Source organism: Anastrepha ludens, chromosome 4 (assembly GCF_028408465.1).
Source record: "Anastrepha ludens isolate Willacy chromosome 4, idAnaLude1.1, whole genome shotgun sequence".
NCBI lineage: Eukaryota > Metazoa > Arthropoda > Insecta > Diptera > Tephritidae > Anastrepha > Anastrepha ludens.
The window spans coordinates 4,509,544-4,525,939 of NC_071500.1; the positions used below are offsets into that span (position 1 = coordinate 4,509,544).

At 37.8% G+C, this 16,396-nt stretch overlaps 2 protein-coding genes across 2 annotated transcripts; both read right to left on the bottom strand.

Annotated features, from left to right (window-relative positions):
• Positions 1–1,296: 1,296 nt before the first annotated feature.
• LOC128861305 (sodium-coupled monocarboxylate transporter 1) lies at positions 1,297–4,201 on the bottom strand. The gene is made up of 6 exons (XM_054099347.1): positions 3,595–4,201; positions 3,379–3,527; positions 3,132–3,293; positions 2,947–3,062; positions 2,068–2,880; positions 1,297–2,002 (listed from the first exon to the last, which is right to left on the bottom strand). The coding sequence occupies exons 1-6, from the start codon at positions 4,199–4,201 to the stop codon at positions 1,726–1,728; spliced, it is 2,124 nt and encodes a 707-aa protein (XP_053955322.1). The 3' UTR covers positions 1,297–1,725.
• A 137-nt stretch (positions 4,202–4,338) lies between these two features.
• LOC128861307 (uncharacterized) lies at positions 4,339–16,166 on the bottom strand. The gene is made up of 2 exons (XM_054099348.1): positions 15,804–16,166; positions 4,339–4,425 (listed from the first exon to the last, which is right to left on the bottom strand). The coding sequence occupies exon 1, from the start codon at positions 15,904–15,906 to the stop codon at positions 15,817–15,819; it is 90 nt and encodes a 29-aa protein (XP_053955323.1). The 5' UTR covers positions 15,907–16,166; the 3' UTR covers positions 4,339–4,425; positions 15,804–15,816.
• Between the last annotated feature and the right edge of the window lie 230 nt (positions 16,167–16,396).

The window sequence follows — 16,396 nt, forward strand, 5'->3', positions numbered from 1 at the left end:
GCTTGACTTTGAGATCATTTTTCAGTATGCGGCGGATCACTTTTTCGCTTTCATTTCACGTGACGTTGCAGTCTTCTGATGACCACCTCCATGACGTTTCGCGATGCTACCAGTATCATTGCAACGAGTACTTGTTCGATAAACAAAAACTTTATTTACTTTAAGGTGCTCGAGCTCACGAACAATCGCTGGTTGTGATTTTCCAGCCAAATATAATGCAATCGCACTACCAGGTATATACCTATATAATGAGGCTTTCATCTATTAGTCCATAGATGTCGCTAGGCGTATTTTTAAACCTTCCCAAATGTCGTCTTTTTTCGTCTGTCATCTGTCAACAATATTCAGTTCATTGTTTGTTACGTTTCATACAACAATGCATTTTTGTCGCTCTTAAAAAGGTCGAATTTCGTGCCTTCAAACGACGATTTGCGGACAGTGCTTCAGGTGCTTTGAAAAATTCCGAAGTGGTGATTTTAACGAGGAGAACGAGGACCGTGGCCGGCCACCGAAAAAGTTTGAGGACGCCGAATTGCAAGCATTGTTGGATGAAGATGATGGTCATACGCAAGATATGATGACAGAGCAGTTAGGAGTGACCCAAAAAACCATTTCCAAACGTTTGAAAGACTTGGGCATGATTTTAAAGGCCGGAAGATGGGTGCCGCATGAACTGACTTGATGGCAATGCGCCGCCACATCGAACAAGAGCCACCCGGGAATTGGAGGAGACGTACGATTGGGAACCGCTGGTGCATGCGGCTTACTCATCAACTTGACGCCTTCCGATTATCATTTGTTTGCATCGATGGGCCACGCACTTTCCGAGCAGCGCTTCGATTCTCACGAAGAAGCCAAAAAATGGCTCGATGATTGGTTCGCCAAAAAAGACGGCCAATTTTTTTGGCGCGGCATCCACAAATTGCCTGAGAGATGGGAAAAATGTGTCGCTAGCGATGGCTATTATTTTGAAGATTAAATTTGTAACCAGTTTTTGTTTGAAATCCATTACTGATTTTCTTTTTTCGAGTTTACTCTCGGCAAAATGCTTCCGCGCGCTTGTAAACAATCTGGACTGCCATTTAGCCAACTAACAGGCAGCTGATGTCCATGCATCAGCTGCGCAAGCGGTCTGAGGTTGGTTACACTTCGAGTGCCGGACCCTTTATGTGCTTATGGATCAGAATTTAGTTTTAGTCGTGTGCCCAATAGCCGACACTTCGTCCTAAAAGACCTTTGGTGTCCACTTATGTATCGTAGATCGAAATAAATGTCTAAGGTGTACGTATATAAATATAAGTATGTATTTCCTTTTGTGCATCTTACATTTGAGCTTATCACTTTTCTCTTAGTTACATCCGCATTAAAAACTGGATTACAAAATTTGCTTACGAATATAAGAAAGTATATATAAATATATACAATATATATACATATATATTAGGCTTAAATACTAAATTAATGACTGGAATAATTTACATATGCATGCACGTGACTGATACAATTTGAAAGCATTCAAACGGTAAAAGTATTATTAATTATAACAAGTACTTAGTTTCACTAAAGTAATTAATTTGTACATTATTTAAAACAGCAATAGGCCTTAGCAAAAACACGCCACTTGGCAAAATCTTTTGTATAATTATTTAGTTTTTTTTTCGTTTTTCACAACTTGTTAAGCCTCCATTTTGCTTTTGTTAAATTCTACGCCTCCACAGGCCACTTCTATTCGTCGTCCAATCGTATGGCATGATTCACATGCCCTTCTGCCTTTTCCATAGAGGCTGGCTCCGACGTAGCCATCACTTTGATCTCAGTACTAAACTGCGGTGACGCCCCTGGCTTGCTGCGTTCCTGCTCCTCGCGCGTAGAACTTATTTTGAGCACATTATGCCGTTGCACGGCGGACACAATAAGCGATATGACTAGCCCTAAAAATATTGTGAGCAACGTGCCTATCGTGGAGTACCACATATAGCTCAGCTTGAATATCGGCCACGAACTAATGGAATAATGAATGCAAATCATTTAATAATTCATAACCTACATTAATAAATATTTATTTACCTGAAGCCACTTTCTCCTACAGCCTCAAATGTTGAGGGTAAAACTTCCATAGTCACGTTGTGTTTGCAATCACAATTTTCCACCGATAGTGGCAGTTCTACAGGGTCCACATTGACAATTTGCGCCATAACCCCGATAAATATCACAATGGCTAGTGATAGTAAGCCACCGTAGAAGGCACCTTTGGTATTGGCGCGTTTAAAGGCTATACCCAGCACGAACAGACCCAAAGTCACACCGCCAATCAAACCATTCAGGGTCAATGTCGCTTGTAGCACACCCCCCAGCTTCTCCACAATGAACACCAAGCCAAAGGATGCTATGCCGTAGCCCAAAGACATCCACTTGGCATAGAGTGCACCTTTGTCTGGTGTTATTTTGATATTCATGCCATTCACCAGCAAGTCCTCGCAAGTTACAGCGGATAAGGAGTTCAATGCAGATGCCACAGTTCCCAAACTGGCAGCGAAGATACCCGCCACAAAAATGCCAGCGATCGTGTAGACATGTTCGTAGGTGCTAATGATGTAGAAGGGCAGCAGTTGATCGGAAGCGGTGATGCGTCCAGCTGTGATTGGGTCACAATCAGCGTAGTGATTGAAAATCATTAAACCCGTGTAGAAGTTCATTAGGAACACTATAACCAATCCGAGTATCGCGAAACCCAAAGCCACCTTGGCCAATTTCAGTGATTTCAGCGACATGCACTTCTGTACCGACGCCTGGTTGGTGCAGAACAATGAGGTCCAGTAGAAGAAACCACCGATTACCACGGACCATACTGTGTGACGTGTGGTAGGATCTAAATCAAAACTGCATGGAAAAGAAAGTGAATTAAGGTTTTTAACACGACCTGAGCGTGAAATGTAAACGACTTACTTGAAGAACTCCAGCCGATGACGATCGGCCGCCGTGCTGAATATCTCTACGGCATTGCCGCTATAGAAGCTGCCCAGCGCAATGACTAGCACCAAGGATAGAGCTAAAACGGCAGCCTGAATGAGACGTGCGGTAATTTATTTAGAATCTTGGAAGGCGTACGTGAAATGCAACAGTTAACTCACCTGAAAGGTGTCCGCAATAACCACTGCTTTCATGCCGCCCTGAGAGGAGTAGAAAACACAAACTAAATAAATCAAAATCACAGCAACTTTCGTATTCAAGCCCGTGGCTTTAGAGAGAGCGATCGCTGGCGCCAGCACAGCCACTGCTGTGTAGAAGCACATCTGTGGTGAGCAAAGCAGATTTCGTTGAATGATTGTTGAATATTAGTGGTTCGAGTAGTTGGGTCACCAAAATGAGAAATCTTACCTGTATAACATACAAAACCGCGCCTAGAATCCGTATCTCCTTGCCGAAGCGTATTCCAAGGTATTCATAACAGCTCGTCAATTCCATTTTGAAATATATCGGGTAGAATATTTTAACGGCAACGGGTATAACCATAACCATTGGAATCACTACAAAAGTAAGAAAAATAAAATAAGTTAGAGTTCTTCTTTCACAAGTGTCACACAAATAACACACCAATTAGCACGAATTGTGTGCCCTGCAGGTACATCTCCGATGGATTTCCCAGCAATTCAATGGCCGTAATAAAGCTCGTTGTCAAACTTAGCGTTACCGGAAAAATGGACATGCCCGAGCCTAGTAGGAAATCTTCTGATGAGCTGCCCGATTTGTGGAAGAAACCATAAAATACGCCAATGCCCAGCGATATGATTAGCATGGAGAGCAGTATCGTGTAATCATAAGCGGAGAAGGCGGCTTTATGCGATGGGTTGCTGCATTCCTCTTTCTCACTCGCCACATCGCTCTCACCACGAGTGGCACTCAGATGTTCGTTATACATTTTCATCAACATTTGCGCGGCCACATCGAAGTTGCGTTTTTCAGCTGAGTCTATTGCATCCAGCAAATCGGGCGCGGAGTCTGTCGGCGCAAATGTGGCATCGCCGCGCACCAGCAAATACGGTGGCGATTGCTTGAAGAGCTGCTGCGTCGTTGGTGGTGCTGTTGAAGCTACTTGAAGATGCTTGCGAGCATTGTTGTCTGGCACAGCCAACGCATTGGAGCTATGCGCCAACGCACAAAGGAATAACAATTTGAGGAGCGTAGCCATTGGTGGAAACATTTGGCTGAAATTTGTGTACAACTTTTTTTGGGTTGAGAATCAGGAACTCGTTTGGATGCAGAATGAATGCAATCGATACACCAAATGCAGATACGTATGTATGTGTGTATGTATCTCTTTTAGTTTGTAACTTTTTCGTTTTCAATAAATTTCGCTCATTGGCGGGGGCGAGTTATTTACATCTCCGTTGTTGGGTGTTAATGACTTTACAATTAGTTAACAACCTGCAATTAAAAATTATTGAATGAGATCAATAAAGCGGCATTCGATTGCCAGAAGTGTGAAAGCGAAGCTCGCTTTCCTACGCAAGCACAAGTGAATAAATAGATGTGGATATGTATATATGTATGTGCGCCCGTATTTGTCCACTACGATTTCTTTCAATTGAAATTGGTTAGAATTGAGCTTTATAACAATCAAGTTCAATGCCGACATTTTGTTTACAATAGGGGAAATATATATGTATGGTATGTATGTATGTACGAGTATGTGCAGCCATGAAAAGAAAAGCGTGAGTGGGATTAATAACTACTTTTATTACATATTTTCAAAGTTTAAGGTTATTTTAGAGAAGACATTTCCAGATTTGAAAATCTTATATTGGGGGCAGCTGGGGCAGGTGGGGCAGGTGGCCTAAATGGTATTTAGCAAAAATAAAAAATCATTAGTTATTTTTTTCTAACAAGCATGCAAGGTGGGTAACAAAGTAAGCTGTGCTTTATAAAAAAATGTTGCAGATAATTCTGGTGAGTCCAATCGAAATCTGTAATCATCAGTTCATCAAAGGTCAGCAGAGGATTAGAATATCCCAGAAACGCCAGTCTAACATATTTTCGAAGGGACAAAAACTTCATTTAAGACATTATGACCCGTGATGACATGCAGTATTTCTGTGTGGGAACCAGAAACCAAGCGCCAAAATGCTGAATGAAAATCGCTAAAAGAGCTTAAACTCCAAAAAAAGTTCAGAGAAGTGAATTTTAAATTTGCTTTTATTCATCAAATCTTTAGCACATTTAGTCATTTGTTCCACGATCGATGGCGGACGGCCGACGTGGAAAGTTGGTTTTTGCACATGGAAGCATATAGGGAAGGTAAGGAGTTTCCCTCAAATGACTTTAATCGCAGCTGCGAGAACGAGAAGGAGGTGGGGAGTGTTAAGCACTTCCTCTACCACTGTCCCACTCTTGTCAGAATGCGATAACGCTGTCTAAACTCTTATTTTTTTGGATGTGAAGCAGACTTGGAATCGGCAGCCATCCATTACCTGAGAATTTATTTTGTCATTTCATCACATTGGAATTAGAGGACGCATTTGAATCCAAGACCAATAGGCCTCCGGACCTAAGTAGGCTCCCCTCTACACCCTTGCAGAGAATAACAATTACCGCAATCTAACATAGGTATAAATCTGCTCTCATAATTACTTTCCATCAAAAACCTGCGATGATTTCTACTGCATTTCCGATAAGCGTCTTATGAGCGTTAACATTTACGCACACATACATATGTACACAGTCTTCAAGTGATTGCTTACAGCTTTATTACTTGTATTTACATATGCCGCATCCACACCCGTTACAGTAGTAAATGCCATCACTATATCTATTATAATTGTGTAAGTGTTTCAGTTTGTTCAAAGTGGCTGGCTGGCTTTTGCGCAGAAATAAATGCTCAAATTGAGATTTATCTGGTTAATGTCTGGATACCGGCAGACATACCGGCGGAAACTGGTTAAAACAAGAAATCAACAAAAACTACAACAACTACTATCGACCACGTGCGCACACATACACAAACAGAAATCAGCCTCCAACACCCCCAAAGCAGAAGCAAAATCAATAGCATCCACATTTGATTCCCGCAAAGGCAAGACACTGACCAAACAAGCTTACGAGTACTTCTGCTCGATCAAACCTCAATCGATCCAATTAGACAAGACGAAGGGCGCAATCGTGAGACTAGTGAGAATGTAAACACATATGTTGATCAGACGCACAAGAGTGAGAGAACTGTACAGTTGTTGAATGAAGAGCATAACACAAATTTTAATTGCTGTGGGTGCTGTTATCATTGAAGATGCTCGCGCGATATGAAGATGTTGTTGTAATATTAATTCAAGCGCAAAGCTGTGAGAAGCGTCTGCGCGTCTGCTTATTAGTTGAGTCGCGTTTAAATGAGAGAGAGAGAAATGCAATTTCTTATTTATTAATTTGCATCTCAAACAATTAATTAGTATTGAAACTAATCACTTAACGGGTAAGCGCAATTGAAATGATAGGGCAGACATGCAATACTAATGTTTCTTCATCAATTGAGCCGACATACATAAAAGGTAGCATTATGGAACTTGAAATTCAAATAAACTGTTTATAAATTATCGAGATTTTAGATAAGGAATTCTAAACCAAGTTTTATAACTTTAGTGCTTTATTTACACTTATGCACTGCAAACATTAAAAGCTGGTCATGGAAGAAAATAATACAGAAAATGGTACTCGGTAATGAATAAGTTATTTAATAAGTATGTCGAAAAAGTATTGTATATAAAACACCCATTTTTCAGTGATAATTTAATTTAAAGAAAAAGTACATTAGCTTAAAAAAGGATTGAAAAAATATGAAATATTAGCAGCCTTCGAATAGATAGTGATTTCACAGAACTGGTTCCTGATGTGACCCTGGAATTATATGAAGGCGTAGACTTTAGATAGTTTTTAGATTAATATAGATAGTCTTTCTCTAATAATTTCAGTAAATTGCATATCCTTTTGGTCGCATTACTCCTCAATGAGGAGAAGTACGTAGAATTAAGTCATCTAAGTTGCAATCGACAAATGCTGGGGTGTGGCATAAAAGTTGTTCCAGATTACCCTTAACTTTATTACCTCCCTTGCAATACCACCTTGATCGAAAAGTTGTCGAAATATATTCAGAAAATGTACAGTACAAGTTCATTCCTTAAAAGTGATGTTATCGAATCAAAGAACTCTTCATCAAACGCAACGTACCTAGTGGTTTTTTGACGCGATCAAACAGAAAAAAATTGAAGAGAGACATATCAGGTGAATTCGATGGCTGTTGGATGGTATTCGTTTCGTACTTCCTCAAAAATTCGCGGATATTGAAAGCATTATGCGGTGGTGCTTTATCATGGTGCAAAATCCGTGAGTTGTTTCCACCTCTCGTTGTTATCGAATCGCCTCACGTAAACGTCTCATAATGCCCAAATATAGTCCTTATTAACTGTCTGATCTTCTGGTATAAATTTGTGGTGCACGATGCTATTATAATCTATAAAAACCGTGAGCGTCGTTCTCCTTTTTAACTGATAACGACGAGGTTTTTCCAAAACCGAACTAAAGTCACCAACTACAATGTCCTGAATGCATCCATATGCAATTTTCAAATCTTCTGCCAACTCTCTGATGCTTAGTTTGCATTTATTGATCAACTTTTCTTTCAGTTTATTGATGTTTACATCAGTTTTCGATGTCAGCGGTCTACCAATATGTTCACCATCCTGTATGAATTAACGATTTTTTCTGAAGCGTTCATCTCACTCGTAAATGGCTGTTTTCTTCAGATTATCATTACAGTATCCCAACATTTCTAAGGTTTTCGCAACATTGAGAGCATTTTTAATGCAAAATTTAATACAAACACGTTTTTTCAAATTCAAATCCATTTTTAAAACTGTAATCAGCTGAAAACAGCGTAGCTCTTACAAATGTCAAGCAATGCCGAATATAATAATACTTTTAGTAGGAATGTTAATGACAGATGTGGCAACCTCACAAAAAACACTTAAATCAGTTGTCTTAGAGTGAACTGATGGTTGGTTCCAGAACTTTTTGATCAAGGTGGCATGTGCATTATTCATTTTGCACTAGAACTAGTGAGATGGTATGAGCCTCATAAGTTAGTACACCAACTACAATCTCGTCTTTAAAATGTTAAAATATAGTTGAAGAATTTGCTTCGAAATCATTGGTAGCTGATAGGAGAGTAAATGTCTCATTGGCCCGCTCATTCGATTATATTAATTTATGGTAAACTATAGATGCAGAGAGATGGTTATTTCTTTTAGTTTAGTTCCTTATATATATATGGCGCGTATACTCTTTTTGGGTGTTTGGCCGAGCTCCTCCTCATATATGTGGTGTGCGTCTTGATGTTGTTCCACAAATGGTGGGACCTATAGTTTCAAGCCGACTCCGAACGGCATATATTTTTATGAGGAGCTTTTTCGTGGCAGAAATACACTCGGAGGTTTGCCATTGCCTGTCGAGGGGCGACCACTATTAGAAAAATGTTTTTCTTAATTTTGGTGTTTCACCGAGATTCGAACCGACGTTCTCTCTGTGAATTCCGAATGATAGTCACGCACCAACCCATTCGGCTACGGCGGCCGCCTGGCTTCTCTTGAGTTGCGGAATAAATCTTTCATCTTGAATTATTAGTTTTGTTCCTTAGTTCTTCTTAAAAATGTAATTTAAAAGTACTTATTCTTGTATATATAATATTAACAAGTAATAAAAAAATCGGTAAGATTGGTAACGTAAACTAAAGTAAGTTGCAGCGACTAATACCCCTTCAGTCACTGTTAACCCATTTGTGAAGATGCTTTAGGATTCTGAAGTCTTTTGCTTTATTCATTTTGTTCTTTTGTCGTTAGTAGCCAATTTTTCTAGTTGCCTTAAGTAACGACATAGTCTGGCCTACCTTTAAATCTTTGTACACGTATATTACTATGGCTTAATGGCTTTATATTAATTGCGGTCACCTTGTATTCTTCTGAACTAATCTGGTAAAACTTTACTCTTTTGTTGTCAGCCCAAGCATCAAATTTAAAAATTCGGCATACTCTGCTTCACTGCTCACTACTATGTAGCGTTCCACTAGTCCAACCATACTTCATATTCTTATGATTCCTAAATACAGTGCACTCGCGATAACTCGAACTAATTAAAACAGGCGCTGTTCGATTTATCGAATTTGTTCGACTTATCAATTGAGTGTGCTATGTAAAAAAACAGTCATCGATATCGATTTTTTTCAATTAAATTTATTTATTTATTTACATATGGATATGAACATGAATATGTTTAAAATAATTAATTCGTTTCAATATTTTTCATCAAATATTTGGCAGTCTTTGTGTCAGTTACACAAAAAAAGTCAGCTTTAACAGAAAAGTTAGGCCGAAAAGAAAGTTGTAATGTGTGTTTGTCTTTTCTTGCCTGCAGCAATGTTGAATATGACTTTTTCACGCAGCAATTGAAGAGTGTTAACCTTTGCGGGGCTTACTTGTTCAGTTGTGGCCCACTGAATTACCTTATTGATAGAGCTAACTGCCTCCTCAGATGATATCCGCTCACATGTCTCAGTTGTGTTGTTAAACTCAGACTCAGAATCACTAGTTTCAATTATTACTTCTGTGTCGGTAAATTCGGCACCATCATTCCATTTGTTAACATCATAAAGCGTAAATTCGACCTGTAAATTATGTTTTTCATGTTATGTTCTTTCAAGATGAGTCCACTTATTGGGTAATCCTTTTTTCTTTGGCACAGAAACCATTTGTATAAAGCGGCTTTCATTTTAGGAAACTCAGAAGCTTTTAAAGTTCTCCTCTTCCCAGGACCCAAAAACGTGTTGTTTACTGCTTTTAAAATTACCTTGTCTTTCTTTTTTATAAGACTTATGGTGGACTTGGCTACCCCATATTCCTTCGCTAGAGAAGTAACACTACATCCACGTTTAATTTTGTTAGGGACTTCAGCCCTCTCTTTTAATGTTAAACACTTCAACCTTTTACGATCCATTACTCACATGCACTGATACACTACAAATGACAAATTTAAAGCAATTTGGTCAATGCAAGATGTTGTTCCCAGAAAACTAACGGGATATTATCGTCGAAATATTCATATGGACAATACACTAGTATACATATAATTTATATACATATACTATTACATATGTATGTATGTACAAAATGTACATGTTTGAAAAGAATGTGTGTACAAATAAATTTGTTTTTTTGTTCGAGTTATAGCGCTTTAATATTGTTCGAGTTACAAACTAGTCAATAGGGAAAAAAATGTGTTCGAGTTAGCACGTCGTTCGACTTAGCGGCTATTCGAGTTACCGCGAGTGCACTGTATACTGAAGAAACTTGACATCCTGAAGGAATTTAATAGATGCCTTCTGTATACACATTTACTTTTTAATATTGCGAATACTAGGTTTTTGAATGATGCATATCAACGAATACTGATTTATACCTACATACCTATGTGTGTATAAAAAGCGTAATTTATTTAAAATATAATTTATTGAATATTTAATTTTTATTTGTAATACAATAAAAAATTCTATTCAGTTAATAACGAAATAATTTATCTATAATTCTCCCATGTGTTTTTTCTCAAGAAATAGTAATTAACACTTTCGCTGAAGCAGAGAGGCGAATCAAACTTAACTAGCGCAATAAATTCTAATTCAAATATTTTATATAAGCATAGAATTTTAAGCAGAAATAAACGCATTTTAATAAAGACTATAATTTCAATTTGAATCTTTAGATAACAACAACAATTTCTTTAAATAAAAGAAAGTTACTAATCTTAGAATCAAAATATTCCTTTAAATGTTGAAACCTTAAGCCGTGTTAATAATTAAGTATAAAAAATCTAAAAAAACCTAAATTCCCACGGTCATCCTGCTAAATGTGGTTATTTGTAAATATTATTCCTCGATCAACAATTTTGAACTTCACGTTTATCCATCAAAAATAACAAGGCGCTAATTGACCGATAATGAAAGCAATTAGCAAATAATTTTGCAAATATTTAAGGCTGCTAATAACTTTATTAATTTATGAATTCTATAAATATAAAACGCTACAAGTTTCTTGCGTTCTACGCTACATTGTTAATAATGGGTAAACATATAAAAAATTAAGTCTTCAGATCTGCAATACAAATATATTTAAATGTGTATATACACTTTTTAGGGAGAAAAGCAAAAGAAACTGGATAAAACGAACGAAGGAAAATTTTATATTATAATTTGGATTAATAAACGCTTATATGGATGGCCCAAAAAAAAATAAATTTTTTTCTTGATGCTGCCCCCTTCATTTATTCTGTGGCCCAAAAAAGTTATACACCTATGTTTTTTTTTATGCCCGCGAACTTTTGCGTATGGTGTTCGAGGGCATGCATTTATGAGGCTGTAACTCCCCGAAACCATTATTTTCCTTTTTGCTCTCTATCAGATAAAACGTGGAGGACTCCAACGCAACTCAAAAAATGAAGAGACATGCAATTATCGTCGCTATATACGCAAATCACACCGATTTAGAAATCTCTAATTTTCTTAAGTGCCTCCGTTCATTCGTTCATAAGATTCGCCGTGAATTGGAAGCATCAAGGGGCGATACCGAATCTGTAGCGAAACCCAAAAAATACGAGGAACATTCTGACACTGTCTGATCTGCAGAATTTATTCAACAAGTGCTAGAGATCGTTCACCTTGGGCCCTTCAAATCAATGAGGGCTCGTGCGCGGGAACGTAATGTTTCTGAGAGTATTTTCTGTCGAGTTTTCCATAAAGATATAAATCCTACGTTATGCGCAGAGGGCAGTTTAGGTCGGAGCAAATACGAGAACAGCGAGTTATCCGATCAATCAACATCACAAAATTAAACATCCTGAAGCGCCTTAGATGTTATGGTTTTTTCTGACGAAAAAATGTTTGACCAAGACCAAACGGCCAACCGTGGAAATAGCAGATGGCTATGTTCTAATCTTAACGACGTTTCTGTTGTCATGCACAAGAACAGCCACAGTTATGGTTTGTGTGTTATGAGCAACAAAGGACATGTCATGCCACCACACCCCTTCACTCAATTTCGAGTGCATTCTGTTACATATATCGAGGCTCTAGACACAGTAGTGAAACCTGGATCAATAGTGTACGCAGTAACAGTCTCCACTTCTGTCAACAAGACTCTGCTTCTTCACGCAAGATTGCATGGCTGAAAATTTCCGTGACCACATAACACCGAACTTATGGCCGCCCAACTCCCAGACCTTAATCCCTTGGATTACTACGTATGAGGCATAGCTGAGATAGTTGCGCGGGAAATCAATAAGTGTCCTCCGAACACACTTTCTTCTCTAAAGACTGCCTTTAATAGCGTTATAGTCAATAGTCCGGATCCAGGAGGTTATTGCAGCTAATGGAAATTGTATTGAATTATTTTATAGTACATCCTTTACGAGGTATTTTGCCGAGCTTTTCCTATTATTTACAATATGCGCCTTGAAGTTAGCCTACAAATGCAGCAGCCCACAAATTTTGGCAGAGATATACCCCGCGTTTTGCCATTGCCTGTAGAAATGCGAAAGCAGTTAGAAAAACCTTCTCTAAAATTTCACGCTTAAAGTAGATGTCACACCCGGAACCTACACAGAGTTGCCAATTTTTTATTTGGACTGTAACATAATTTTTAATATAAAATTGAGGAAACAGAGAAAAAAGGTGTTTTGAACCAACGAACGAAGAATGTTTTATAACACAGCTACAGTTGGAAAAAAAATAAAGTTCATTAAAAAAATTGAAGGCATGTCATAATGAAGTTTTGTACCCAAGAAGCAAAGAAAATTGGGCTGATTTTTGAATTTGTCTAATTATTCTTTCGCCTTTCTCAATTCATTTTTCATTGCATTTTCATTTCCATCCGTAATCCCAAAATGCGAAAGAAGTTCCATTACTACACAATTCTAATAGTTCAACGTATGGCGCTTATATAAGTACATATCAGTGGCGCTCTCAGAACCACACCCTCTGATGCTCCGAATACTCTTTTCTATTCACCTCTCCTAGGCTTGGTCGGCCTGGTAGTAAAAACAGCTTACCATTCTTGACTGATGGCACGAACCTAGACTGTAAAGTTGGTTTTGTAAGAAGCCAAAATTAATCGCTTCGCTTCGTCTTCCTTCCTTTCAGGCAAAAATTCTCACCGAGGCAGCTAATGAGGCAGCTGTCTGTTTAGGCAAAAATGTGACTATCTTTAAAAATATATTTATTCTGCCTCTCCCTTGCTATGGAGATTGTAGATACAAGCAGCATTGCCACTTCAGCCAACACAAGATGGGTTAATAGTCTGACCCACAACGCTACAAAAATAATATGACCAGAATGGGGCATAAGGCGATACTTAATCGGTCAAGGAAAAACGTCTATATGTATGTTGCTTTGATCAGAGACCACTGTCTCCTGGGTTGGGATGCTCAAAGAGTGCTACAAATATGGTGGACCCAGACGTGGGTTAATAGAATTGGTCCTTTATGGATGCCGTTCTGGGCCCTCCCGAAGTAATATAGAGAGCAGTTCCCTAAAAGGAGAGGAGGGATCATTTTAGTGGACACACCATACGACGCAGTAGACGACGGTCGCTGTAAGTGCGAAGGCATTTTGAACCCTTCTTCACCCACCAAAAAAAAAACAAAAAAGGAGTGCATGTACCTCATTTCGACTATTGCAGAAGCTTCAAGAATGAGGAGGAGGAAGATTTTATCAAACATGTTCTCTGTCACTATCCTCAGTGGAACGCCACTAAATTTAAACACTTTGGCCATCGTTCTTCAATGATACTGATGACCTTAGGGGTATAAGGGTTTTCACTTAAAAGAAAATGTTTTAACGAGGAGTAGCAGGTAAACTCTTACTGCGGCATCTAAACGGATCAGTAACAATCCAAGTGAGTTGGTTAAACTTTAAAGAATGGCTGTCACTTCCACCTAGCTACCTACCTACCTATAAGCAGGTTGTTTTATGATTTCCATCCATCCTACAAAACTATATTTAAACTTTAACTCACACACAGAAAAGAGTAAAAAGTATTTCTTATTCGAAAATTGAAACAAAAAAAATTGAAATTCCCTGCAAATGTTTTCAGTTAAGTAGCTGTAAAACTATTTCGTCATACTGCCAAATGTTCGTGTTGTGAATGAATGTATGGATATGCAAGTGCTCATTAGGTAAATGAAATGGAATAGAGCAGTACCCTGAAATTTATTTCAAGTAAACAAACTGTTTTTATTCAAATGCAGTTTAGATCGCAGATTCAAATCATTTAAATTTTAAATGAATATTTGTTAATATGCATGCACAGTGGAGCAATAAGTATACAACAATAAGATTGCGTGTCAGTACTGCACATACATTTGTATTGTTTTCATTATTCATATACATACATACATACATATTTTGTTATTCTATTTGCAACAAAGTAATCACAATTATTTTTGTTTCCTTCCTATGCTTTGTGTTAGTACAAAATTGAAAATAAAATACAATTTTCATCAAATGTGAACTATTTTGTGGCACATAAAAAGCTTGCCGCAACCTTCTTTAACACTTTTGTTCTTTCTCTGGTGATTTTATTGAACTTTTGGCTAAGTGCCCCGGGTAGTTTAAGAAGGCCAATCGTCCGAAAAAGCCATAAAATGAATTGCAAATTTCTAGCTTCATAATTTTTTTTTTTCTTTTAGCTTGCAATCGCATTTCAAAGTGAGAATTAGCTTAAAAAAATTAAATAAAATCAGTGCAGGAGAAAAGTGCAAAAACAGATCAGATTCTCTTGAAAATATTTCAGCTGGTTTTCGTGGTCACTGATTACGAATTTGGCGTCGAATTTTCTAATTTAAAAATGGCGGACGAATGTTTGAAAATTTATCACTAGTTCTAATTTCTTAACTACCAGAAATTAAAATTTTTACTTGAATAAATGATTGCAATGGTTGCAGAATAAATTTATACGCACATCTTTTACATGACTGACACAAATGTGTCGAGACGATTGTCTGAAAATTAGTAACTTAAAGAAATCCTGAAATAATTCAAATTCAACGTTGTTCCACAAATGGAGGAACCTACAGTTTTAAGCCGACTCCGAATGGCAGATATTTTTTATGAGGAGTTTTTTCATGGCATAAATACGCTCGAAGGTTGGCCATTGCCTGCCGATGAGCAGGTGTTGGAAAAAAAGCTTTTTCTATCCTCCAAAAACCGCCGAGTACCAAGTTTCGGCCGAGTTTGATAAATTTGTTCGAAATTTTAAAGCAAAATCACATCCACCATCCATGAAATCCACACGAATAACGAGACCCAAATCCTGATAATTAGAGGCGCTTTCTTGAAATCATGTTTTCAAAAGATAGGCGCCCTTTTAATTGTTCAAGACATAATCGCGCTTGCAACTTTTACACTTTTGTATATTTTCAATTTAAACAAACTGTTTCACAAGGAATTTAGCTAAAAAAATTCGAAAATATACATAAAACTGCGAGATCACATAATAAATGTGCGCAAGGTAAAGCGAGTAACGGCAAAGTGCACTTATAATTTGGCGCAATTCAAGACGAAAAAAGTTGTTAGTAAAATTTATAAGAGCCAAAACACCCAAATGACAACGCGAATTTGGTGTTAATATCCATCGCTGGCGTTACATTTTTTACGGGATCTCCCAACAGATGAATTCAAAATGAATGGAAAAGTTCGCTGAAACAAATGTCTATAGAAATACCTTTATAAAGTTTTCATACACCGCAGGACTTGAAAATTTGTCGTATAAGAAAAGTTCTAAACTGTAACTGTAGTATTGTGCCGCGATTATTTTTATATTTCATTAACGTAGTACCTTCCGCACTTCACAAGCAAGAATGTCCTTCCGACTACGAAATGTATTTGTTCTTATGGGTGGATGTTATTCACACAAATATATGTTTTTAAATACAAATTCATACACTTTTCAACATTATCAACTTTGCGAATTCACTTTGTATTTATTTGCTATCCTTTGATGGACTCTGCGCTTGCATCGGCAATATTCTATTCTTATTCTATCACACACTAACACTTCTGCGATATGTAAAAGCGTATTGCTTCGACAGACTGACGAACAACTATTGAAGATTTTCCTGTAAGCCCGCTCGCTTTTTATTGGGCTGCTGAGAGCAACAGTTACTTTCTGCTTCGCGCAATATATCGATCAGTTACAACAAATTTGATCGGTAGAAATGTTGTGTTGCTATGTAATCACATTTTTGTTGGCGAAGAATGCCCACGAAGGGCAGCACAGCTTTTCTCAACTACTACATACGAGTATGTGTCTGTGCA